Source organism: Canis lupus, chromosome 9 (genome assembly GCF_011100685.1).
Source record: "Canis lupus familiaris isolate Mischka breed German Shepherd chromosome 9, alternate assembly UU_Cfam_GSD_1.0, whole genome shotgun sequence".
Classification (NCBI taxonomy): domain Eukaryota; kingdom Metazoa; phylum Chordata; class Mammalia; order Carnivora; family Canidae; genus Canis; species Canis lupus.
In genome coordinates, this window is record NC_049230.1 from 45418934 (window position 1) to 45444960 (window position 26027).

General features: G+C 53.6%; 1 protein-coding gene across 1 annotated transcript in view; it reads left to right on the forward strand.

Moving 5' to 3' along the window:
- The first annotated feature begins 679 nt into the window (after positions 1-679).
- Positions 680-26027, forward strand: part of DOC2B (double C2 domain beta) — a 38347-nt gene continuing 12999 nt past the window's right edge. The window contains exons 1-6 of the mRNA XM_038548447.1: positions 680-1102; positions 8973-9052; positions 12068-12142; positions 15138-15247; positions 15433-15559; positions 18119-18276. Coding sequence (XP_038404375.1) covers positions 718-1102; positions 8973-9052; positions 12068-12142; positions 15138-15247; positions 15433-15559; positions 18119-18276 — 935 coding nt within the window. The 5' untranslated portion in view covers positions 680-717. The remainder of the gene's footprint in view (positions 1103-8972; positions 9053-12067; positions 12143-15137; positions 15248-15432; positions 15560-18118; positions 18277-26027) is intronic.

A 26027-nucleotide genomic window follows, 5' to 3' on the forward strand; every position in this document is an offset into this window, starting at 1 on the left:
GAAGTGTGAACAGACTGCCCATGACCTTGGACCAGCGAGGATGTACCTGTCCGCACGCTCCCGTGTGTCCTGCTGGGCGGCGCTCCGAGTCCCCCATCACGCCCACGAGCGCGTGTGTCCCGTTAGGCGGGCGTGTCCTGGGAGCGTGGTGTACTACAGCCACCCCAACCAACTCTGCAAGGGTCCATCGGTCTGCGTGTGCGTCCTGCGAGGTGAGCCAAGTGTCTGCACAGGCTTCTCTGCTTGGAGTGACTCGGCACCCCCGCGTGTCCTGTGCGAGCGAACAGAACCCAGCGAGGGCTGGCACGGGCGGGAACGCGGCGGCGCGTCCTGCGGCTCCCTGCCCAGCCTCCCCGCGGGCCCGCCGCTGTGCGCGCGTGGAAGGCGCCGGGGCCCGCGGGGGTGCGCGCGCCGGGGCCAGCGCGAGGGAGTGCGGCGCCGCCCGCTCGGCTCGCTCCGCTCGGCGCCCGCCCGCGCAGCCGGCTCGCTCACACCGCCTGGCTCCGCCGTGACGCGGCCTGGGCCCGCCCCCCGCCTGCCGGCCCCCGGCGCTCTCCAGCCGGCCGCCGCCGAGCCGACAGCAGCCGCGTCAGGGCCGTCCGGGGGCGCCGCCGGCGGTGCCCGCAGCCCTCGCCGCGCCCCGCCGGGCCTGCCGACCGCCTCCCCGCCGTCCCCGGGCCGGGCAGGGCCGCGCCCGGGCGGGGCCGCGCTGCCTGCATGACCCTCCGGCGGCGCGGGGAGAAAGCGACCATCAGCATCCAGGAGCATATGGCCATCGACGTGTGCCCCGGCCCCATTCGGCCCATCAAGCAGATCTCCGACTACTTCCCCCGCTTCCCCCGGGGCCTGCCCCCGGACGCCGGGCCCCGCGCCGCCGCGGCCCCGGACGCCCCCGCGCGCCCCGCCGCGGCCAGCGCGGGCCGCCGCAGCCCCTCCGACGGCGCCCGCGACGACGACGAGGACGTCGACCAGCTCTTCGGAGCCTACGGCCCGGGCCCCGGCCCCGGCCCCGGCCCCGGCCCCGGCCCCGCCCCGGGGCGGCCGCCCGCCAAGCCGCCGGAGGACGAGCCGGACGCCGACGGCTACGAGTCCGACGACTGCAGTAAGTTTCCCACCGCCGAGGCCCGCCGCCCCGCCCCCCCCCCCCCCCCCGGCCCGGCCTCCGCGCGCTCCCCGACCCCGACCTCGCCGCCCGCGCCCGGCCTCCGCGCGCTCCCTGTCGCCGGCACCCACTCCCGCGGGGCCGCCCCCGCCCGCTCCGCGCGCCCTTCGCGCGCCCTGCGGACCCAACCCCGACCCCTCCCCGGGCCCGTCCCCGAGAGGTGGGAAGTTTGGGGGCGCCCGCTGAGGGCGTCCGGTTTCCGGGCCCGGATCTGCGCTCCCGCGCCGCGCCCCCTCTCGGCCCGCCGGCGGGGAGTTCCGGCGCGGGCGGCGGCTTTTGTTCCCGGGAAGGGCGGAGCTGCGCCCCGGGGAGACACCAGTTGCTGCGGGCCGCGCGGTCCTCCCCGCCCGGAGCCGCTGCGGGCCGGCCTCGCCGCCGAGGGGCGGGGGCGGGGGCCGGGCGGGCCTCCCTCCCGAGTGGGCCCGGCGGCCCGCAGAGCGCAGCGGCTCCCGGTCCGGGCCGAGCACGGGGGGCCGCGGGGCCGCTCATCCTCTGGAAAACCCTTGGCCGAGCCACCTCCCGCGCCCGCGGACCCCGCCGCGGCGCTGTCCCGGCCGCCGACCTTCGCCCACCTGTTACGCCCGCTTCCCAAGGCCGGGAAGGGCCCCCAGCCCGCGCCGCCCTCTCTCCGGGCTGAGCCCCGGGCCCCGGGCAGTGGGCGAGCGCCGGGGCCCCCGGGGCGAGGCCGGGCCGGCGGGCGCTGCTTGCCTTTCGGGTCTCCGAGAGCGCCTGCCCCGCGGGACCCGGGACTGGAGGGGAAACCGAGGCCGGGTTCGGGAGGGGTTAGCGCGGGATGGGGGAGGGGCTGGGAGGTAGCGCAGCTCGCTGGGCCCCACCCAGCCCCGCTGTGGCCCCCCTCCCCGGCCCGCCGGGGGGCGCACCCTTCCGGGCAGGGGTCGCTCGCGGCCTGAGCCGAGGGTCGCTCGGCGCCGCGAGGGTGGCCGCGCCTGGTTTGCGGGCTCCCGTGGGCCTAGGCCCGGGGGCCTGGAGTTTCCCCAAGCATAAAGTGGGTCTCTGGAAGCTGAAGGGGGAGATCACCAGTGTCACTGGGGGAGGTGGCCGACCTCTCAGCGTCCTACCGAGGGAGGCCCGGGAGGAGAGAGCTGGAGGAGGCCTGTCCTCTGCCCTCCAAGGAGAGAAACTGTCCCCTGTGCACTTTCTGTGGGCCTGGACGCTGGCCGAATCCTGGGGTATTGAGGCCTTGCCTCTGGGTGTGGGGGCGGGGAGCAGCCCTCTCCCTCCACTTCCCTGCCAGCTGGGGGAAATTGGGTTGCAGAGAGTATATGCCCTCAGGGCTGTGCCCCGAATCTTCCCCACCCCCAGCTCCCCGCACCCTGGGCAAATCGCACCCCCTCACCTTCCATGCATCTGGGCAGGCCCTAACTGGAACCCAAGTCACCCCTTTGGATGCCCTGAATCCAAAGCCACCTCCAGAAGGGGTAGGGAACTTGTTCCCCTTTGGACATCTTTCGTGCTGTGCCAACGGAGTGAGAGGGCAGGGCAGGGCTTCCACATGAACTTCAGGCAACCCTCCTGGTGCCACCAAAGGCCCTCTGGATGACACACTGTTACAGGGTGAGAAATCTTGTCATTTCTTCAGGCCCTCCCTCAACCCCCAGGTGAGGAGGAACAGTCCCGAAAGTCCCCAAAGCAGGTCAGCTGCCTCATCTCCAGCCCATCGACTCCAGTTCTCCACTGAGCACTGTCCCAGCAGCAGAGAGTGTGGCAAAGGGGAACAGGAGTGGGTCTCACCACCCAGGGAGCTCACATGTCCTAGCAGGGGACAGATTCACATGAGTCACAGCCTGGCCAGTCTGGATGGTGGGCTGGCCACACCCATATCACCGGGTGGTCTCCTGAAAAAAGCTAAGGAGGAGGCTTGTGGCTGAGCCTGGGCCAGCTTGGGTCACTTGTCCCCTTCAAGGAACAGCCCACCCCAGGCTTGGATCTCATCAGTGGCCGAGCAGACTTCCCAGGCATGGGGACACAGAAATCTTGGCTCCTTCCTGTGGTGGGACCGGGTTCTGGGGTGGGACCACTCTCCAGCCCATACCCTGGCCTGGACCCCTCTCGGCTCTGACAACCAGATCCCTAGAATTAGCCTAAATGATTTAAGCCAGATGGTTCATTATGGCTTTAGCCGGGGTTATGCTATTTGCTGCCCTAATTATTGGATTATCTCTGTTCTAACAAAAAGAAATTAGGGCGGTTGCTCTGTTGTCCAAGCTGAGAATGAAGTGCTGTTTATTTATTCAGCCTTTTTTCCCCTTCTCTTTAAAGCCTATGCTTTATTAAGTCACCTCAAGACACAAGCACGAAATTCACATGTTCCAGACTGATCTAATAGGGGCCATGATAGGGAGAAAAGGCAGTGAACATTGGGGTGAGAAGTGTCCTTCCTCCCACTGGTCCCTAGTGTGGCCTGGCCCAGTGGACTCCACTGCCTGCTGCCCCCCAGTCAGGTTCTCCCCCCCCCTCCCCCCTCCCCCTCCCCCCTCCCCATGCTCTCCCACCCAACCTCCACCTGTGGAAGCCCAGTCCATTCTTCAAACTATGAGGACTAGAATGTTTGGGTTGCAAATAACAAAAAACTCAAAGTGCCTGAAACAATGAGGACAGTGAGATGGCAAATGCTCAGGGAGGTTTGTGCCCAGGCTCGTCAACAACTCAAAGGTGCTGGTTCTGTCCCCCTTTCCACCTGGCTGTGCTCTGCTCTTCTTAGGCTGACCTCCCTCCTGGTCCAGGGTGGCTGCTGTTGGTCCAGGTGTCACATGTAACACTAAGATCCTAAATATGAGAAGGACAAGTTTCCTTGCCCATATCTCGGTTGGAAAGTGAGGAGAGCTCTCCCAGAGTCCCCAGGAGACCTGTCCTTCTGTCTCATTGGCCAGAATTGTGTCACATGCCTGCGCTTACACCTGCCGTTACATGATTCACCCTGGGCTGGGTCAGGAGTGGTGCCCATGAGCGCCTGGAGCAAGGATGGAGTGGAGGAAGCACTGTCCCAAAGGCCCTCAGCTGGGAGCATTTCCCAGTCCCTGCTGGTTGCGAGTCCCCTTCCTTCCGCACATGCCGGCTCAGACCACAGTTTTATATACTCAACATAAGAAGATCAGCTGTGTGTCGGGCACTGTGCTGAGATTTAAGAATGCCTGAGACAGAGTCTCTGACATGAGGGAGTTCGTGGAAACACAGAGGCACAAGTAGCCCAGCAGTGACGAGAGGGAGGCAGCAACCCAAATGGAAGTGCTGGTTTACATAGTTTACCCACAGAGAAGGTTCTGCTCCAGGCTGGGAGAAGGGAGGAAGCAGGCTAAGTGGAATTAGGAAAGCAAGATGCTCCTGACACAGGGACTGCCATGTGCACAGGTAGAGGTAGAAGAAACAACCCAGAGGTGCCACAGTCAAGTGTCTGAAGTAAGGGAGAAAGACCCAGAATGAGGACAAAGTGGTCACAGAGGGCCTTAAATGCTACACCAAGGAGGTTAAACCAAGTCCAGGGGGCAGTGGTGAACCTTTGAATAATTTAAAGCGGGAGAATGAATAGACTTCTGAAGGTCCTAAAGTTCTAATCCTTGGCCTCTGAGCTCCTGGGAGGCAGGGACATAGGGCTCCTTCTTCTTTGTCTCCCCTGCAGTGCTAGGCTCAGTGCCTCATAGTGCCTCCCCATCTATGAAATGCACTTTCTGTGGTTCTTGCCACAGTTTTTTAGAACTATTTGAGAGACTGACATTTTTCTTAAAAAAAAAAAACAAAAACAAAAACAAAAAAACGAGCAAGGGCTGATTTCCTATTCCCAAGGGTATACGGGGGTGAGGAAAGTCCAGGTACAAACCAATGTCAGAATGATGCTGTCAGTCTCCATCAGCAGAGCAAAGGGATGTTTGGCCTTACAGGAACTGACAGGGGCTTGAGCCTGATTTTCTCTGAATTAGCCCCATTAAAGCTCTATAATTATCGACAAGCGAGTGACAACTCTCACCGGCCCATTAGTGACCAACCCTCATTATTTTTCCAAGGTTGTAAACTTTAGCCAGGGCATGTGACTTCAGTGGGTGGAGGGCAGGATGCAGTGGCTCACACAGATAAGCACCTTCCCCTACCCTTAGGACCCTCCTTATCTGTACCAGAAGCCCACAGCTCCCTTTCCAGCTCAGAGGCCCCTCTAGGACGGTGGCCCAGCCCTCCCTTGTCCCTGTCAGCAACTCTGCTTTTCTCTCTCTGGTTCTCTGTTGCATCATCCTGAGATTTCAGCTACACAAAGTAGCAGACAAAAAAGGGGGGGAGGGGATGCCAGTAGGCTTTTTTTTTTTTTAAGATTTATTCATTCATTCATTCATTCAAGAGAGAGAGAGAGACACAGAGAGGCAGAGACACAGGCAGAGGGAGAAGCAGGCTCCCTGCAAGGAGCCCGATGCGGGGACTCGATCCCAGGACCCCGGGGTCACGACCTGACCCAAAGGCAGATGCTCAACCACTGAGTGACCCCGGTGTCCCAAGCCAGTAGGCTTTTTTTTTTTAAGATTTTATTTATTTATTCATGAGAGACACACAGAGAGAAAAAGGCAGAGACACAGGCAGAGGGAGTAGCAGGCTCCATATAGGGAGCCCGACGTGGGACTTGATCCTGGGTCTCCAGGATCATGTCCTGGGCTGAAGGCAGCGCTAAACCTCTGAGCCACCTGGGCTGCCCCCAAGCCAGTAGGCTTTAAGAAAAGAACTGTCATGATGGAAATGAAGAGGTCTGGATTCTGTGTCTAGTTCTGCTGGGCCACCCTGACCAGGTCACCAACGCTCTCTGAGCCTCATTTCTCTGAATGGGAAATGAAGACTTCGGACTGTAAGATCCCTAAGAGAGCTCCACCATCAGCAAATCTCTAAAAATTGTGACCATACTTCTATTTATAAACTATAATAAACTATTATAAACATTTATAAACCATTATTTCTTACAAAACCTCCAGTGGCAGTCAAAAGAATTCATCAATCGCATGGAGGGGACCCAGGGTGTGCTGTTTCTGGGAATTGATCATACGTGTCGCTTTCACTGAGTGTCAGCCCTCCTTAAACAGAGATGTCTGCAGAGCCAGCAAGGGGGCTCCTTTCTTCTCCTTTCTTCTCCGGGACCTGAGATTCCCAGTGTGGAGCAGGTGGCCCCAATGTCTGTCTGGCTGGCCTCCTCTGAGAGTGGGAAATGGGCAAGATTGCGGAGTGTGCATCTTAACTCGTGGGCATCACCAAATCCCTGCTCCTGTGAACAGCTGGAGAGCAAATTGGGTCGAATGGCCTGGCTGTGCAGATCGAACGTCTTCTTTGCCAGTGTCGCTGGTGTGGCTCGAGGCATGGTCGCTCCTCTCTGGAGGCTGATGTCTTGAGAGAACAAGCCATGGGTAGGCCTGAACTGAGCAGCAGACTAATTTACTATCACATAAAGCCAACAGCTTTGGAGAATATTAGAAAAGCGTGGACCTGGAGAATCTTGGGACCATGGCTGTGGTTGTCGTTATAGGCATGGTGTTATATACCTCACTTCCAGCCTGCATAGATGGGAGTCCGGAAACCGGCCAGATACAGCGAGCGCCAAAGCACCCTAACTCTACTTAGGAAAAGCACGATAGGCTCTGCTCAAGGCCTACTGACTCATAGTTTGGACACAATTCTAGCAGGTGTTCGCACCTGGTTTGGTAGGAGGAACAAGTGCTATGGAAAAGGAAGGAGGGCCGTTTGTGCTATCAGAGGCAAGTATTCTAAGAGGAGTTTCAGGCTGTTGGCAAAGGGGGAGGCAGAAAAATGAAGAAAACCTAGGAAAACCTCAAAGAGTGGCTGCTGGGGATCACTTCATCCAGGCTGCAACCACAACGCATGGAATGGGAGTTGTAGTCACAGCGATGACTCAGGTCATTCAGAAGAGTGTAAGTGACCACTTGTGTACTGTCTTCACAAAGGCTGGGAGGGGAGTGATCCAGTTTGGAACGAGTTCATTCCAGCAGGCGTCTCAGAGGGGCAAGTACATTTATCCAGAAAAATAACCTAAGTGGATCTGCTCCTTTTATAATTACGTACTGAGCATTTTCTGTACCCCAGGGGCTGTCAAAGCACAGTGCTGTGAACTGGATACTATTGCGTCTCCATTTTGCAGATGAGGAAACTGAGAACAAGGAGGCTAGAAAAGCTAGCTAAAGTCAAACAGCAAGGAAGCATAGAGCCAGGACTTGAACCCAGGGTCAGGTGTCAGAGGTGCGGCGGATCTTGTACCCCACTTGTGCCCCTCCTGGGCAAGGGCAGAGACTGAGCCGAGTGCCTTCCTTACCCTGTCTTAGAAGCTAGAGAGCAAGACAAATGCAACCTAGTACCATGACCTCAGAATAAGGGAGGCTCCACATGGGCCTTAATTTGCCTGTTTCTCTGCAAAGCCAAATTTTGCCATACTGTCCGCACCCCCACCCCCACGACGCCCCGAGGTCAGGCGTATGGCATCTACTCAGCTGTGGCATTGTAGTGCAAAAGCAGCAGATACATGAGATGAGCATATCCAGGCTCAGCATGAATCTAGAACCGCGTTAGGTGCTGCTGGCCTGGAGAGCCTCGCCCTTCCCTCAGCCTCACCTCAGCGGCTCAGCCTCTCACCTCCAGTTGGCCTGCGATTGGAATGCCCTTTCTCCCCGCACCACTGTGCACTGGCCAACTCCTACTCATCTTTCGTGGCTCTGGTGAAGCGTCACCTCCTCTAGGGATCCTTCCCTGGTGGCCCCCATTCACAGCCAGGCAAGGCATACCCCTTGAACTCCTATTGCTCCTGGCTCACCAGACTCTGCTAGGGCAGATTCTTTTCATCAGTGTCTCCCATTAAGTTATGCTTTCCTTGGGGCAGGAACCCCGCCTTATTGATATTTTCATCCCTAGAGGCCAGCTTATTGTAATAAAGCTTGGGAATGGATGAATGAATGAATGAATGAATGAACGAACGAACAGGTTGCCAGTTGACCAGCCCAGCAGTCTGTGTGCAGGATCGGGGTTTCTAAAGACATCTGTCAATGTGCATCTTGCTGTCTAGAGATTTGCCCCCTGAGGTCTGCTGTCCCCCAACCCACAACCCCCACCTTCACGCCATGAGCCACGTGAGCACAACGAGCCACAGCTGCCACGCGTGATTGTCCCTGATGGCTATGGCTGCACCTAGTTATCGCTGCCCGCTCTGCCCGCCCCTAGGGACTCACCCACTGCCTTGAAGAGGCTGGCAGGTTGTAGCGTGAGGACCCAGCTGGCTTCTGGCAGCCTGCCCAGGGCCCCCCAAGGGATGGAGAGACTGGGGAGCTGCAGCGCTAAGTGTTGTTGGGGGTGGATCAGCCTGTCAGCCCAGCCAGGGCCCAGAGGTTCTCAAGGCCCTGTCCTGCCTCCCTATACAATCCTTGTGACAGTTAACCATCAGGGAAACCGAGGCATGGCGCCAAGACTGGCAGTTGCATGAAGAGGGCAGGAGGACAGGGACCTTTGGCTGAGTGCCCTGTATGATTGCACAACATGGGACCAGCCACAGGGGCCTGGGCTGTGGGGCCTACTGCCTGGGTTTGACTTGGGCCACCACCTGTGGTGACTGGGGCCGACCTAACCTCACTGAGCCTCCACTCCTCCCGCATCTGGAACCTGGCTGTGCTGGTAGCACTGGGAGGCTGGGCGGAGGGATTGCACCCAGTAGGTGCTCAATTGATGGCAGTCACTGTGGCAATGTGGCACCTTGTCCCACCGCACAGGGGTGGGTGTCTCTCCTCCACTGTGTGGCCAGAGCATGACCTGAGCCCTCTGTCCGCAGCTGCCCTGGGCACGCTGGATTTCAGCCTGCTCTACGACCAGGAAAACAACGCCCTCCACTGTACCATCAGCAAGGCCAAGGTAGGCCCCCACCGGCCGCCTCGGTCCCCCGGGTCCAGGGCCTTGGGTGCAGGTGAGGGGCTGAGGTCCGAGGGCCTGTCCCCCACACTGTTTCCTGTCCAGGCTCTGTGGCATCTGCACCATGGGTGCATCTTGCCTAAATCTCCTCAGCTGCCCTAAGAGCCTCCCGCAGCCAGACATCCAGGGAAGGAGTAGAAGAAAAAGGCAAGAAGAGAATGAAAGGAGGAAGGCGTGGGGGACAGCAGTGTGGGGCAAGAGCTGGGGAGGGCCTGTGGCAGGGAGGAGGGAAGGGGAGAGCTGACAGGCTGTCCTGATGGCCAGGGGGGCAGGGGTTGGATTGGTTGCCTCTGGCCTCCTGAAGGTTCCCACCCGGAGTGAGTGGGCTCCAGGCAGGAGCTCCATCTCTGGGGCTCGGGACCCCAGCATTGCTCTTTGGCCCCTGGGTTGGAACCAGGAGCATGTCCCGCTTTGGGCTGCCAGGCATCAGCTTTCTTCTTAGCCGTGCTGTTCCCTTTGCCCTGTGCATCGATCCATCGATCCCTCTGGGTGGAAGGTGCCAAAGTTGATGTTCTCTCCCAAGGTAAGGGTAGTAGTGTAGCCAAGGTAGGACTCCCCGTAGAGCCGTGGAGGGGTCTGGGCCTGGGCTGGTCTCAGGGCAAGGGACTAAAATCAGAGCTGCCTGGGCCCAGACCCTGCCCTCAACCCACCCTGTGAGCTTCCCTGCCCACAGCGCCCCCAGCCATGCCTCTGCCACTCAGAGGGTCAGGCTGCCTGGCGCCTCCCTCCCCCCGCCCCCCCCCGCCTGGGCCCCGCACGCCTGGGCTGCCACGGCAGTGTCCACTTTGGGCCCAGTGTCGTGATGGGGCACAGCCCTCTCCTTGGGGAGCTGCCCGGGCTTGCTGCCAGGGTTCCAGACCTGCCCCTAGGAAAGGAGTCGAGAATGGTGACTCCCAGCTGTGCCAAGGGGAGGGCAGGCTGCAGGGCCCTGGCATATCCCTCTCCCTCTCTCTTCACCCAGCTTTGTAGCAGTTGTCCAGGCTTGGGAACTGGGGAATGGGCACCTGCTGGCAGGCCACTCTGGCCAGAGCCATCCATTCCCCTTCCCAGCCCAGACACCAGGCCCCTCTGTGCCCTGCCTTCCCTACCCAGGCTCTAGAAGGATTGTGGGGCTGTACTGGGGAGGGGGGTGCATGTGTGCATCTGTGAGTCTCTGTGGGTACCTGTGTGTGTCCTTTGGGATGTGTCGCTCAAAACACTGGAGGTGGGGCATGAGAGGACCCCAAGCCATAGAATGATCCCATCCTCCAGGTCATTATCTGCTGAGATCCAGTTTTGCAGGGGAGGGGGTGCTAGGAGGAACTGGGGCTCTGAATTGGGGTTTGGGGAGGGAGCAAAAGGGGGTTAAGGAGGCTGAAGTAGGGCTGACAGGTGGAGAGGCCCTGCACGGGGGGCCATATGCCATGGACTTGGGACCCTAACTCGGCCATACCCTCTGGGTAAGCAGGGCAGCTTCAGTTTGCTTCTGTAAAAATAGGGTAAGCACCCCGCCTATGCAGTGGCTGTGAGCATCAAGTGAGTAAGTGTGCAGTCACAGGTCCCAGCTGCTGTCCTAGAGGAGGCAGGTACCCAGCCCCCCACCCACACAAACACGCACACCTGGGAATTCATGCCCAGAACGACTGGGAAGGCACTGACCGAATGGCCAGCCCTGGGCACATCAGGGACAGGCGGTGAGGCCGAGATGGGGGACCTGTGTCCTCGCCATGGGTGCACACGGGGCTGCAGAGCCGGGCACAGGCGGAGCCCCAGAAGCTCCTGCACAGCTCAGATACCCTCACACCAGCCCTCGGCCCCCTCTCCAGCATCTTCAAAGGGGCCCAGCGGGTGAGGAAGGGGAACAAATTACCACGCGGTACTATTGCCACCTCTACTCCTGCCTACCCCTGGGAAATGAGGACTAGTAACCCCTTTTATAGATAACACTGAGGCTCTGGGGCAAAGTCACTCCTCCACCCTCCCAGCTAATAAGTGCAGGAGCAGAGATGTGGGCCCCAGCCAGCCTGGCTCTAAAGTCTGTGTACTCCTTCCCAGGAGTAGAGCCATGGGGGGACTGGAGGAGCCCACCTCCTATCTCAGCTTCCTCTTCCCCCAGCTCTCCAAACCAAACCAAGGTCAGGGGGAGGAGGGAGCCTCAGTCCTCCTTAGAGGTGGGTCTGCTCCTGAGTAGCCAACTTGGCAGCTCATCTGTGATGCCACACATATCACAGCTGCCTCCCTACATGTCTGTGTGCCACCGCAGAAGAAAAAGAGTATAATTTTCAGAGCTAAGAGCAGTCATGAGGTCAGATAAGCCCCTGTCTGTTTCTGGTTCCATCGGGTCCCTGGCTGTGCATACTTGACTGGTTATTCAAAGTTAGTGAGGGATGCCATCTTGTGGAGGGACCCTCCATGGCCAGCCAGGTTGTATGGCCTCCTTAGACTTAGGCTGGCAGGGAGCTGTGGCAAATCCAGAAAGAAATTGAGCCTGGTCTCCAGGACACAGAACATTTTCCCATGGTAAAGAGGGAAATCTATAGGTGAGTGGACAGAAAGTCAAGAGGGTCATGTGGACATGGGATCAGTGAGGGAAGTCTCTGTTGGGGAATGGGGGAAGGGGAATCCAGAAGAAGGAAGGGCCACACCAAAGCAGGATAATGAGGACCTCATTCAGAGGTGGAGGAGTCACCTGGCATCCACAGAAAGGGAGAATAGAAAGACAAAGTCTGGTCTTGAAAGACATCCCATGACACCTGCCCTGGGCCAGGACACTGAGGGGAAGGGGAGAGCACCAGCCCTGGGTCATCCTCACTGTTCTGAGAGCATGGGCGCAGGGGGCCTATGCAGAGAGGGTCTTGAATGGACCCAGCTGGGAGGCCCAGGGACAAGGGATACCTGCCCACCGAGGTGCCTGGAGGCCCTGGCTGCTCTGTGTCTCCAGCTCCCATCTCACACCTTTTGCTGTTCCCCTCCACGCAGGGCCTGAAGCCGATGGACCACAACGGGCTAGCAGACCCCTATGTCAAGCTGCATCTGCTGCCAGGAGCCAGTAAGGTGAGGGGGTCCATCCCAGGCCTGTCAGCCAACTCTGCCTGCTGGGTTGGGCCCAGGCTGAACTCAGGATGCCCAAGGAGGTGCATACCTCCCATGGCCTCTCACAGATCAAGCAAGTTGATGGGATCTCCGTGATTCACCTCCACCCAGAGCACCCAGTTAGCCCCACAGCCCCCAGACTTCCTGGGAACCTCAGGTCAGCACCGCTTGCCTGATGAATTGGGGAAACCCTCCAGAGAATTTCTAGGCCAGCATTTTATGAGAAGCAGACTCGATTGGAGGTTACTATTGTGTTTGGGGTGGGGGGGGGGTGCTCTGTGGCCAAATAACATTGGGAAACCTTGTTAAACAGGTGTCTTTACTCTAGGACTTATCAGAGCCTTTAAAATGTTTGTGGGCTACCCTGTGACACTACACAAGGTAGATGGAGTGGGTAGGTGCTGCCCAGTTTGGGGGCCACAGAACCCTTGTTCCTGTACTCGGTGACCCAGCGGGCAGACTAAGCACTTGGTGCACCTGGGAAAAGAGAAAGTTTTTTTTTTTATTGAATAATTTTTTTTTATTTTTTAAGATTTTATTTATTTATTCATGAGATACACACAGAGAGAGAGGCAGAGACATAGGCAGAGGGAGAAGCAGGCTTCATGCGGGGAGCCCGACGTGGGACTCGATCCCAGGACCCTGGGATCACGCCCTGGGCCAAAGGCAGATGCTCAACCACTGAGTCACCCAAACAGCCAAGAAAGTTTTTTTCAGAAAAAAGTTGCTATTAAACAAAAGCATCACGCTGACCTTTAGCCCTGGAGGAACAAAACCGATAACACTTCTTTACATGTGTCTTATAGTTCAGTGTTGTCTTATTTTTTAATTTCACGGGAAGAGAGGGTTATATCATCCTTTCAGAGTTGGGTCTGGAACCCACAGACTTTTCAAGGGGCAGGTTATGTGGACCCCATTGTTTAGGGGCAGGGAATCAACTAGAGACTAGCGGCTTCACTTCTAAGAGGAGACCAGAGGGAGATGGGGGACATGAGACACAGGAGCATGAGCCCCAGAGCCCAGTGGCTGGTGTTCTTGTCCTGACCTCTTTCTAAGAAACCAGTAGTTGGGGAATTCCTTCTGGGTCTTCAAGTGGCCTGATAGGAAGAGTCTGTAATGGGTATGCCCTCCTGGGCAGGGAGCCTGCCTTGCCACCGATTCTTGCAGCCCGACTGAGCAGTCCTACCCCCGGGCTGAGGAGCCCCAGGCTGCTAGGGCCCCCGTTGAGCCTGAGACTCAAACTCCCTGGGCTGGTTTGTAAGGGCTGAGGCTCCCCACAAGGCAGGAGGGCCACCCCGACAGAGGTGATGATTCCCTCTTGGGGGTGCAGGGCTGTTGGGGAAACAGCAGCAGCCCACCACCTGTGCCTAGAGAAGCTGCTCCCCGCTCTAGGCCTAGTGTCCTCATTGGCAGGTGGGACTCCCAGGGCGCTGAAGGCTGAGGGCACTATGACCAGGGGAGTGTCCCTAACTCAGGAACTCAATGCTGTGAGTCCCTAGATTCATGGGACCTCAAATTGACAGTGCTGGAAAGCTAGTCCTAGGGACCTTACCACACGCACAGGATTTCCCACGTAGGCAGTGTTTCATAAAAAGCAGTCTCCTGGGCAGCCCGGGTGGCTCAGCAGTTTAACGTGGCCTTCAGCCCAGGGCGTGATTCTGGAGAACCAGGATCGAGTCCCAGGTCGGGCTCCCTGCATGAAGCCTGCTTCACCCTCTGCCTGTGTCTCTGCCTCTCTCTCTCTCTCTCTCTCATGATTGAATAAATAAAAATCTAAAAAAAAAAAGCAGTCTCCTGATAAAGAAGGCTCCTGAAAACCATGCTGAGAAAGAGGTATTATTATGCCCTTTTTTATAGTGGAGAACCTGATGCCCACAGAGGATAAGTAACCTGCTGGGCTCCACAGAGCTTAGGCAAGGGATGGAGCGGCCTGGGGACCCAGGCCTGTCTGACCCCAGAGCCAGGCCGGCAGACAGCAAGGGGAGGCCGGCATGGGGCTGAGTCTAAATGGGCAGCACAGTGAGGAATATGAGGACCCGGAGCTGCAGAAGCCCAGAGAGAGGAGGGGAGGCAGTGTGGCAGCTGGGACGTACCACCCACAGGCATTTCTAGGAGAGATGGCATTCCAGGTGGAGGGCAGGGCCTGGGCAAAGGCAAGGAGGTATGTGGGAGGGCGTCCAGCCCCAGCACCTCCTGCAGAACCTCCACCCCAAGCATACACAGGGACCTGGAGGCGAGGAGCCTCCTCTTTTAGTGTCCTAGGGCTGCAGTAGCCAGTCATCAACTGAGTGGCTTGCCACACACATTACTTATCTTCCAGTGCTGCAGGTTTGAAGCTGGCACAGCTCCTACCCGGGTCAACTCCAGTGTGGGGGGCTGCAGTCCATTCTGGGGGCTCCAGGAGAGAAGCAATTCCCATCCTTTTCCAGCACCTAGAGGCTACCCACATCGCTCAACTCTGGCCAGTTCCTCCATTTTCCACCAGTGTCCACCTGGTACCTCTCCCTCCTTACGTGTCCCCCTGATGCTCCTCTCCTGCCTCCCTCTTCTGCTTTCAAAGGCCCTATAATCACGTGGGACCTGCCCAGATCACCTAGATAATCTCCGTACATTTAAGTCAGCCCAGGGGCACTTTGGTGGCTCAGTGAGTTAAGCGTCTGCCTTCTGCTCTGTTCATGATCCCAGGGTCCTGGAGTTGAGCCCCGGGTTGGGCTCCCTGCTCAGTGGGGAGCCTGCTTCTCCCTCTGCCTCTGCCCCTGCCTCTCGCTCCCCCTTCTCGTGCTCACTCTTTCCCTCTGCCAAATAAATACATAACGTCTTCAAAAAATCAGCCGATTAACAACCTTAATTCCCCTTGGCATATTTAGGTCCCAGGGACCAGGCAAGGCCGTCTTTGGGACATTATTCTGCCCCTCGGGCTCCCAGATGCTCAGAGCATCTTTTCTGCTCTCACCAGGCAAATAAACTCAGAACGAAAACTCTCCGAAACACTCTGAACCCCACATGGAACGAGACCCTTACTTACTACGGGATCACGGATGAAGACATGATTCGAAAGACCCTGCGGTGGGTGAGGGCCTCAGACGCCCTGGTCCCCCACGCCCCTCCCCAGCCTCACCTCTGGGGCCCCACTCTGCCCCCAATGTCCCTGCCTGCCCCATGTGTGGGAATCCCTACTGATTTTGGAAGCATGGAAGCAAAGCAGGAGCACCTCTGTGTCTGAAGAGCTGGCCATGCCTCCCGTCCTCCAGGATCTCCGTGTGTGACGAGGACAAATTCCGTCATAACGAATTCATTGGGGAGACGCGCGTGCCCCTGAAGAAGCTGAAAGCCAACCACACAAAGACGTTCAGCATCTGCCTGGAGAAGCAGCTGCCGGTGAGTTGGGGATGGGGCTCCGCAGGCTGCCCAGGCTGCCCAGGCTGCTCTGTGCCTGGCACAGCTTCAGGTGCTGGGGGAACAGACCACAATCCCTGCCCTCGTGGAGCTTGGGCAGGAGACAGATTCAAGGACGTGAATCACCCAAACAGCCTGTGTTAGACAGTGATCAGGGTCACAGAGAAAAGCATGAGAGCCCAGTGGTTTAGATGGAGGTTTGGGGGATATTCCTGGCAGAGGAAACAGCAAGTACCAAGCCTGTTGGAGGCCCGAGCAAGAGGCCCACTGTGTGGAGCAGGGAGCAGGATGGGACTAGGTCCTAGGAGGTGAGATCAGAGGTTGGTGGAGTGGAGGGAGCTGGGAGGGACTCTTGACCGTAAGTGAGGTGGGCCACAGAGGGACTAGGGACTATGCCGAGCAGGGACTAGGGCATCTGACTATTTTAACAGGGTCGTTGGGTGCAGACCGGGAGGGAAAAGGGGCTAAGGATGGGGACGGTCATGAGGGGATGAGCCTGACCCAGCCTGGACGGGAGCTGTAGCAGAGGGAGAGAAGGGTGAGATCCTGGTTGGGTGCGCTGGCAGGTCAAACTTTCCCGGACCTGGGAGTTGAGCACCTGGAGAGATGAGGTGTCATTAACTGTGGTGTGGAGGGCCCTGGGAGGAACAACTGGGGATGCTCTGGAGCTCAACCGGAACACGACAGGCATGAGGCACCTGTGAGCTGCCTAGAGAAGAGAAAATAATTCTTTCCTAGAAATTGCAATTTGTTAAAAATCATATCCAAACCAATTTTGTCTCCTGTTGTCTGCAGCAGCTGAGCCTCCCAAACTCTGTCCATGGGTGTCTCCCTTCCCCTCCCCTCCTGACCCCGTCCTCTCTCCCCTGCCTCTTTTGGAGGCCTGGCCTTGACCCTATTCAGAAGTGCAGGGAGGCATTGGCCAGGAGGCCCCAGGGTCCTGAGACCCTCCAGCAGCCCAATGTTCAGGGCACAATCCCCTTTTGAGGACATCTTCCCCCTAAGAGTCCTGGGCAGGGGAAAAGCTCAAGAGGACATAGCCCGGCAGCCAACCCATCCCTGCTGGGGCTTGGGCATGGGGACGAATGCTCAGTGCAGGCTGGCCCAAGCCAAGCCCTGGGAAAAAGTCTACCTGAGGCCAACATCCTGGCTCTGCCTTTTTGCATAATTTGACCAAATTTTATTCCCTGGTCATATTCTTTCCTACTCATAGACCTTTGCATTATAGGTAAGACCTTTTTTATTTTATTATTAGTCACTAACCAAAACCCAGTTTTTCCAAATGATCAATGTGACTTATAAAAGGCAACATCAGCTCCCTACTATGGTTGTTTCTGAGTTTTGAGCCCTGGCACAACAAACAGCCATGTGGGGACGTGAGCGTGCAGGGATGTGTGTATGAGTGTATGCCTGTGAAAGTGCAGGCGGGCATATTTTCAAGTATGTGGACTGCGTGCATGCCTGTGTGTTCGTGCACGTGGATGGGTGAGAGCATGGGCACGCCTTGCTTGAATTTGCTGGTAGCTCATTTGTCTGGTTTCAGAGACATACGGTGACCACAGGAGTGCAGTTTAGGGTATCTGCTCTGGCAGGAAAGACACATTTTGATGCTACATTTTAGATTTTACACAGTCTGTGAACATCAGTCATTCCCAGTTCAGTGGGCTTCCTATGAAACACCGCAGTATGTAATGTCCCACCCCAGAAAGACAGCTGCAAATATTCCTGCTCACTGGTATTGTTTAATTTTCACACATCTCACAAACTAGCATAAGATCACTGTTTAGTGAGGCCATCCTGCACAGAGCCCTAGGCCAGAGTGGCAGATAGGTAAATCTCGCAGGCTTAGTCTCCGTTAATTGTGGCTGCCCAGTCAGCACTGAAAGGTGCTGAGGCTTCATATGAGCTCAGAGTAAGTGCAGTGATCAATTAGTCATCTCTGCTCTGGGAGTGGGAGTTGGGGAAGGTGGCTCTTACTTCACCTCATAGGAGCCCATCTCCAGAGAGGTGTAGGCAGGGCCCCTGCCTATGAGGATCCACATGGGGCATCACTTTAGGGACAACCAGCAGACCATCGTGGACAAAGGGATGTGGCTGGGACTTCAGTGAGAGGAGCCTAGCAGAGAGGCCTAAGGAGGAGCCCTGGGGGCTCTAACTGGTATGTCCGGGTAGACAGAGGGTAGGGAGGAGTTCCAGAAGAGCAGGAGCCAGACGGTGGAAAGTGGTCTCAGAAGGATAGGGAATGGAAACTCTCAGGCTAATTGGGACAGGGAGGTAGACTGGGACACCACGCCTATAGCTGAGGTCTGACCCCTGAGGAGAGCCCTGGGTAGCCGCTGGAGCATGAGAGAGACCCAGACAGCCCCTCCGTGCCTCCCTGCTCCCCTTGGGGTTGGGAATATGTCAAAGCTCTGACTTCTGGGTTCTCCACAAGGGGGCTATCCCCTACATCCCCTGGGCCAGCAGACAGCCTCAGTAGCCCATAGCTGAGGGAGGGAGTGGGAACAGGTGAGGCTAGCCAAGTGGCTCCCTGCCCAACAGGTGGACAAGACAGAAGACAAGTCCCTGGAGGAGCGGGGACGAATCCTGATCTCCCTCAAGTACAGCTCACAGAAGCAGGGCCTGCTGGTCGGCATTGTGCGCTGTGCACACCTGGCTGCCATGGATGCCAACGGCTACTCGGACCCCTACGTGAAGACGTGAGTGCATGGCCCAGGCCAGCCATCTCCTAGCCCCCTCACCTCAAAGGACAGGAGGTCTGTGGATGAGATCAGGAGTCTAATGTGGCAAGCACTAAAAGAGCTCCTGAAGCACAGCGGGTACTGCACCCCTGGGGGTGTATCCTCTTCTGTACTCCTTTGGCAATGCTGGGGGTTAAGTCTGACCAGCCCCATTTCACAGATGGGGAAACTGAGGCCTGTAGACTTTCCCAGGTCATGCAGAGAGAGAGAGAGAGAGAGAGAGAATAGTTCTCTCCTGACACCCCATTCAGACCTCCCATTGACTGTGACCTCAGAAAGGACTGGGTTGGAGGTAGGACTGGGCCTGGGCCAGACCAGGAGATCCAGTGAAGACTCAGTGCTGCCTGTGTGCACCCAGGCCTATGCTGGTAGCACAGAAGCTGAGAAAGTCCACCCACCCTGCCAGTGGGACTCATGGTGGTGCTGGAGAGAAACCCTAAGTCAGGGGGCCATGCAAAGTACCATGGGCTCCAGAGTCATGAACCTGTGCCAGCATGGGCTATGACTCTGAGAGGGAGGCAGGGGCTGGTGGCCCTCCAGTTAGGAAGGAGGCAGGTGGCGCACTGAGCACCCTCAGGGCCCTGGGCCTTCTGCAAATAAAAGATGGATATTAGTCTGGATTCCCATTGAGGCTTTCTCAAAGGGTAGATGTGGGGAAGAATTGGGGTCAGCAGAAAGGAGGTATTCCTATTTAAGTAGAGGAATAAAGGAGTGAAGACGTAGAAGCAGGGATGAGCCTGGCCTGAGGGGACAGTGAGGAGCCCCAGTGCTCCCATGACCCAACTCTGGAGCTACCATGCCCACTGGCCACTATTATATTTCTGTCAGTTTTAAAATCCTATTACAGGGGCACCTGGCTGGCTTAGTCAGTGGAGCAGTGACTCTCCCTTGGGGTTGTGGGTTCACAACCCACAATGTGTGTACTCCATATTGGATGTAGAGATTATTTATTTTTAAAGATTTTATTTTTAGGTAAATAAATAAATAAAATCCTATTGCAAAAATGGTGCAGCCACTTTGGAAAATAGCCTGGTGTGTTCAAAAGTTAAACATGGAATACCACGCAACCCGGCAGTTCTACTCCCAGGTGCACACCCAAGAGAACTGGAAACACATGTCCACACAAACACTTATACACGAATGTTCACAGCAGCAATATTCACAATAGGCAAAAAGGAAACCACCTAAAATGTCCATCAGCTAATGAATGGATAAACAAACTGTGGCATATCCATACAATGGAATATTATTCAGCTATAGAAAGGAGTGAAGGGGCACCTGGCTGGCTCACTCAGTTAAGTGCCTGACTCTTGATTTCAGCTTGGGTCATATTCTGAGCGTTGTGGGGTTGAGCCCCGAGTTGGGCTCTGCACTGGGTATGGAGTCTACTTGAGATTCTCTTTCTCCCTCCCCTCTCCCCACAGCGTACTTGCTCTCTCTTAAAAAAAAAAAAAAAAAATTAAAGGACTGAAGTATTAATTCATGCTATAATATATGAACCTTGAAAAGATTATTGGATTAGGTAGGACTCCTGGGTGGCTCAGTGGTTGAGCATCTGCCTTTGGCCCAGGGTCCCGGGATCGAGTCCTACATTGGGCTCCCTGCGTGGAGACTGCTTTTCTCTCTGCCTGTGTCTCTGCCTCTCTCTCTCTCTGGGTCTCTCATGGACAAATAAGTAAAATCTTAAAAGAAAAAAAGAAGAAAAAAAAAGAAAAGAAAAGAAGAAAAGAAAAGAAAAGAAAAGAAAAAAGATGGCGCCTGGATGGCTCAGTGGGTTGAGTGTCTACCTTCGGCTCAAGTCATGATCCCAGGTCCTGGGATCCGCAGTGTCAGGCTTCCTGCTCGGAAGGGAGTCTGCTTGTCCCTCTTCCTCTGTCCCTTCCCCCACTTGTGCTCTCTTCTCTCACTTGCACTCTCTCTCTCAAATAAATAAATAAAATCTTAAAAAAAAAAATATTAGATTAGGCTAACTGAAAGAAACCAAACACAAAAGACCACACCTTATATAATTTCATTTATGTGAAAGTCCGAAATAGGCAAATCCATAGAGGCAGAGAGCAGATTAGATTAGTAGTGCCAAGGGCTGGAGGAGGGTTGGGGAGAACAGGGAGTAACTGGATTTCTGAGGAGATGAAATGTTCTAAAATTGTGATTGTGACAGTGACACCACTGTCTGTGAGTGTACTAAAAACCATTCAATTGTATACTTTTTTTTTAAAGATTTTATTTATTCATGAGAGACACAAAGAGAGAGGCAGAGACATAGGCAGAGGGAGAAGCAGGCCCCACACAGGGAGCCCTATGCGGGACTCCGGGACTCCGTCAGGGATCCCGGGATCATGCCCCAAGCCAAAGGCAGAAGCTCAACCGCTGAGCCACCCAGGCATCCTTCAATTGTATACTTTAAAAGGGTGCATTATACATGTGAATCATATTCTAGTAGAGGTGTTATTTTTTAAAAATCCAGTGCCACCGGGCCCAGGAGCAGTACCAGGTTTAACAGGAAGCTGACCAGGATCACTGGGGGAAGGCAGGTTCCCTGCACATGGCACAGGGGCTACTGGTTTTCCACGTTAAAAAAAAAAAAAAAGTGAACTGGGTCCCCACTTTAACCATTAGCAAAACCATGATTTCCACTGAATTAGAGACCATTGTGAGAGGAAATGCCATAACCATTCAGAAGCTCATCAGGAGACTCTTTATAACCATTGGAGGGCAAGTCAGTAATATCTAGTCAACTAGGCCAGTGTGTATGGCTGCATTGTTTCCCTTCCAGGTTTGTATTCTAGAAACCCAGGTACGGGTGAAGTGCTGTTCATCGCAGCATTGCCTGTCATAGCAATGCACTAGAAACAGCCAAGCATTCATCAGCAGAGGAGTAGATTAATAAAATGTGGCATATGCGTATAATGAAGTACTAGGCAGTTAAAGTGAATAAATTAGGACTTGGTAAATTAACATGGACAGCTATCCAAACATGCTGATCCCAAAAGCAAACTTCAGAACAGTGCACACAGTGTGATACTGTTTCTGTACATTTGTGTATCTCCAGCCCTGCAGAGAATCTCAAGGTATTGGTGGTCTCTGGAGAGGGAGGGAGGAAGGGACTGGGAGGCAACAAAGTGCCTGCACTGGTACTTGTGAGGCTACAGTTCCCATACAGAAGGAAAGATAATCCAAAGTCAAAATGGTATAAGTTTTAAAATCTGGCTCAGTGGGGCACTTGGGTGGCTCAGTTGGTGAAGCGTCTGCCTTCAGCTTAGGTCGTGATCCCAGCGTCCTGGGATGCAGCCCTGCATCAGGCCTGCTTCTCCCTCTCCCTCTGCCTGCTGCTCCCCCTAGTTATGCTCTCTCTCGCTCTCTCTCTCTCAAATAAATAAAATCTTTAAAAGTAAATAAATAATTTTTTTAAAAATCTGGCTCAGTGTCCAACTGCCAGGTTGACAGGAATTCCAGGGTCCTATGCTGGATTAAAAATCAGATTTAGGGGCACCTGGGTGCCTGAGTCAGTGAAGCATCTGCCTTTGGCTCAGGTCATGATCTCAGGATCCTGGGATGGAGCCTCGGCTCAGCAGGGAGCTGCTTCTCCCTCTCCCTCTGCCCCTCCCACTGCTTGTGTGTTCTCTCTCTCATGCTTTCTCCCAAATAAATAAACTCTTTAAAAATAAAATAAAAGGTTTATTGAGATATAATTTACACACTATAAGTTTCTCCCCTCTTGAAGCTCAGCTGATGTATACAATCTTACTACCACCGGTCAAAATAAAGAATACTTCTGTCACCCCAGGAAACTTCCCCAGCCCCAGGCAACCACTGATATATTTTCTGTCCCAATAGCTTTGCCTTTTCCAGACTTTCTTATAAAGGCAAACTTTCAGTATTTTGGCTCTCGAATCTAGCTTCTTTCACATAGCATAATGCATTGGCGATTCATCCACATGCTTATGTGTGCCAATAGTTTTTTTTTTTTTTAAAAGCTTTTATTTGTTTATTCATGAGAGACACAGAGAGAGAGGTAGAGACAAACACAGAGGGAGAAGCAGGCTCCTCGCAGGGAGCCCAATATGGAACTCGATCCCAGGATCACGCCCTGGACCCTCAACCACTGAGCCACCCAGGCATCCCTAGTTTGGTCTTCCTTATTGCCAAAGAGTCATTCATAGAGAAACCAAAGTTGTTGCCTTTGCTCAGTTGTGTTGAAATGCATATGAGTTTCCTTTTTCTTTTTTTTTTTCTTTTTTGAGTGTAATTGACCTACAATGTTTCATTAGTTTGTGCACAAAGTAGTAACTGGACGTCTCTATACATTATGCTCTGCTCACCGAAGTATAGCTAACCTGTCACCATATAACACTATTACAGCACCACTGATTATATTCCCTGTGCTGTGTCTCTCATCTCCATGACTGATTCATCCCATAACTGGAAGCATGGACTTCCCACCCCCCTACATCCATTTTGCCTATCCCTGTGATCACCTCCCTCCCCTCTGGCACCCACTAGTTCTCTGTTTATGGGTCTGTTTCTGCTTTATTTGTTCATTTGTTCTCTCTCTTTTTTTTTAGATTTTATTTGTTTGTTTGTTTGTTTATTTATTTATTTATTTATTTATTTATTTATTTAGAGTGTGAGAGCAGGGGGAGAGAGGATCTCAAGCAGACTCCACGCTGAGCACAGAGCCTGACATGGGGCTCAATCCCACAACCCCAGGGCTCGATCCCACAACCCTGAGATCATGACCTGAGTCAAAATCAAGGGTCATGGGCAGCCTGGGTGGCTCAGCGGTTTAGCATCACCTTCAACCCAGGGTGTGATCCTGGAGACCTGGGTCAAGTCCCACATCGGGCTCCCTACCTGGAGCCTGCTTCTCCCTCTGCCTGTGTCTCTGCTCCTCTCTCTGTGTCTCTCATAAATGAATAAATAAAATATTTTTTAAAAAAAGAAAAAGAAATCAAGGGTCAGACACTCAACCAACTAAGCCACCCAAGTGCTCTTGTTTTATCCTTTAGATTCCATGGTACGAGAGAAATCATATGGTATTTGTCTTTCTCTGTCTGACCTATTTCACTTAGCATCATACTCTGCAGCTCCATCCATGTTGTTGCAAATAGCAAGATCTCATTGCTTTTTGTTTTTTGTTTTATAAAGATTTTATTTATTTATTCATGAGAGACACAGAAGGCAGAGACGGAGGAGAAGCAGGCTCCATGCAGGGAGCGGGATGTGGGACTCAATACCAGGTCTCTCCAGAATCACGCCCAGGGCTGAAGGCAGATGCCCAACCGCTGAGCCACCCAGGCATTCCAGACAATTTCTTTTTTCCATTCTACTATGTATTTTTTTTTTTTTTACTGAAGGATAGTGGACACATGTTACAATAGTTTCAGGTATATAACAAGTATATACTTTATGTTATTCTCCACACAGGTGTAGCTACCATCTGTCACCATACACCGCTATTACAATACTGCTGACTATATTCCCTTTGGTGTACCTTTTATTCCCATGACTGATTGATTTTATAACTGGAAGCTTGAATTTCCCACACCCCTTAGTATTTTTTTTTCTTTTTAGAGTGTGCATATGTGTGTACCCACATCCATGTGCACACACGTGCACAAGCAGGGCAGGGAAGGGACAGAGGGAGACACAGAATCTTAAGCAGTCTCCATGCCCAATTAAGAGCCTGACTCGGGGCTCGATCTCACCACTCTGAGATCATCACCTGAGCTGAAATCAATAACAGGATGCTTAACCGATTGAGCCACCCAGCTGCCCTTCTCCTTGGTATTTTTTGAGGAACCTCCATGCAGTTTTCCACCAGTGGTTGCACCAGTTTACATTCCCATCAACACTGCATAAAGGTTCTTTCTTCCCCACATCCTTGTCAATACTTGTTACTTCCGATATTAGTCATTCTGATACATGTGAGGTGGTATCTCATTGTGGTTTTGATTGACTTTCCCCTAATGATGAGTGATGATGAGCATCTTTCCATGTGTCTGTTAGCCAGCTGTATGTCGTCTTTAAAAAAAAAAAAAAAAAGTCTATTCTACCCATGTTCTAATCAAATATTTTTGATGGTGAGTTGCATAAGTTCTTTATATATTTTGGGTATTAACCCCGATGACAAATATATCATTTGCAAATATCCTCACATTCAGTGGGTTTCTTTTCATCTTGTTGATGTCTTCCTTTAATGTGCAAAAGCCTTTTATTTTGAGGTAGTCCCAATATCTTATTTTTGCTTTTGCTTCCCTTGTCTGAGGAGACATATCTAGAAAAATGGTGCTAAGGCTGATGTCAGAGAGTTTGCTGTCTATATTTTTTTCTAGGAGTTTGATGGTTTCAGGTCTTATATTTAAGTCTTTAGTCCATTTTGAGTTTATTTTTGTATATGGTTTAAGAAAGAGTGGTCCAGTTTTCTCAATACCATTTATTAAAGAGACTGTCCGTTCCCCATTGTATATTCTTTTTTCTTTTTCTTTTTTTAAGATTTATATATTTAGGGCAGCCCCAGTGGTGCAGCGGTTTAGCGCCGCCTGCAGCCCAGGGCATGATCCTGGAGACCCTGGATCGAGTCCCACATCAGGCTCTCTGCGTGGAGCCTGCTTCTCCCTCTGCCTGTGTCTCTGCCTCTCTCTTTCTCTCTGTGTCTCTCTCATGAATAAATAACATCTTTAAAAAAATAAAAATAAAAAAAGATTTATATATTTATTCATGAAAGACACAGAGAGAAAGAGGCAGAGATGTGGACAGGGGGAGAAGCAGGCTTCTGCAGGGAGCCTGATGTGGAACTTGATCCCTGGACCCCGGGATCACAACCTGAGCCAAAGGCAGATGCTCAACTGCTGAGCCATGCAGGCGCGTCTCCTTATTGTATATTCTTGCCTCCTTTGTTGTATATTAATTGACCATACAAGCATGGATTTATGATCTCTCTATTCTGTTTCACTGATGTATATGCCTATTTTTGTACCAGTACCACCATATTGTTTTTGTTTTTGAGAGAGTATAGTGGGGGGATGAGGGAGGCAGAGGGAAAGGAAGAGAGAGAATCCCAAACAGGCTTCACATCTAGCACAGAGCCCAATGAGGGTCTCAATCTGATGACCCCAAAATCATGACCTGAGCCAAAATCAAGATTCAGATGCTTAACCAACTGAGCCATCCAGGCACCCCAGTACCATATTCTTTTGGTTAGTATGGCTTTGTAGTAGGTCTTGAAATCTGGGAGTGTGATACCTTCAGTTTTGTTCTTCTTTCTCAAGATTGCTTTGGATATTTGGGGTCTTTTGTGATTCTATACAAATTTTAGAATTATTTTCTCTAGTTGAGTGAAAAATGTATTTGCTATTTTGATAGGGATTGTACTGAATCTGTAGATTGTTTTGGATAGTATGGACATTTTATCAATATTAATTCTTCCAATCCATGTATGGTGTATCATTCCATTTGTATCATCTTCAATTTCTATTTATTTATTTATTTATTTATTTATTTATTTATTTATTTATTTATGATAGTCACAGAGAGAGAGAGAGAGAGGCAGAGACATAGGCAGAGGGAGAAGCAGGCTCCATGCACCGGGAGCCCGACGTGGGATTCGATCCCGGGTCTCCAGGATCGCACCCTGGGCCAAAGGCAGGTGCCAAACCGCTGCGCCACCCAGGGATCCCCATCTTCAATTTCTATCATCTGCATTTTAT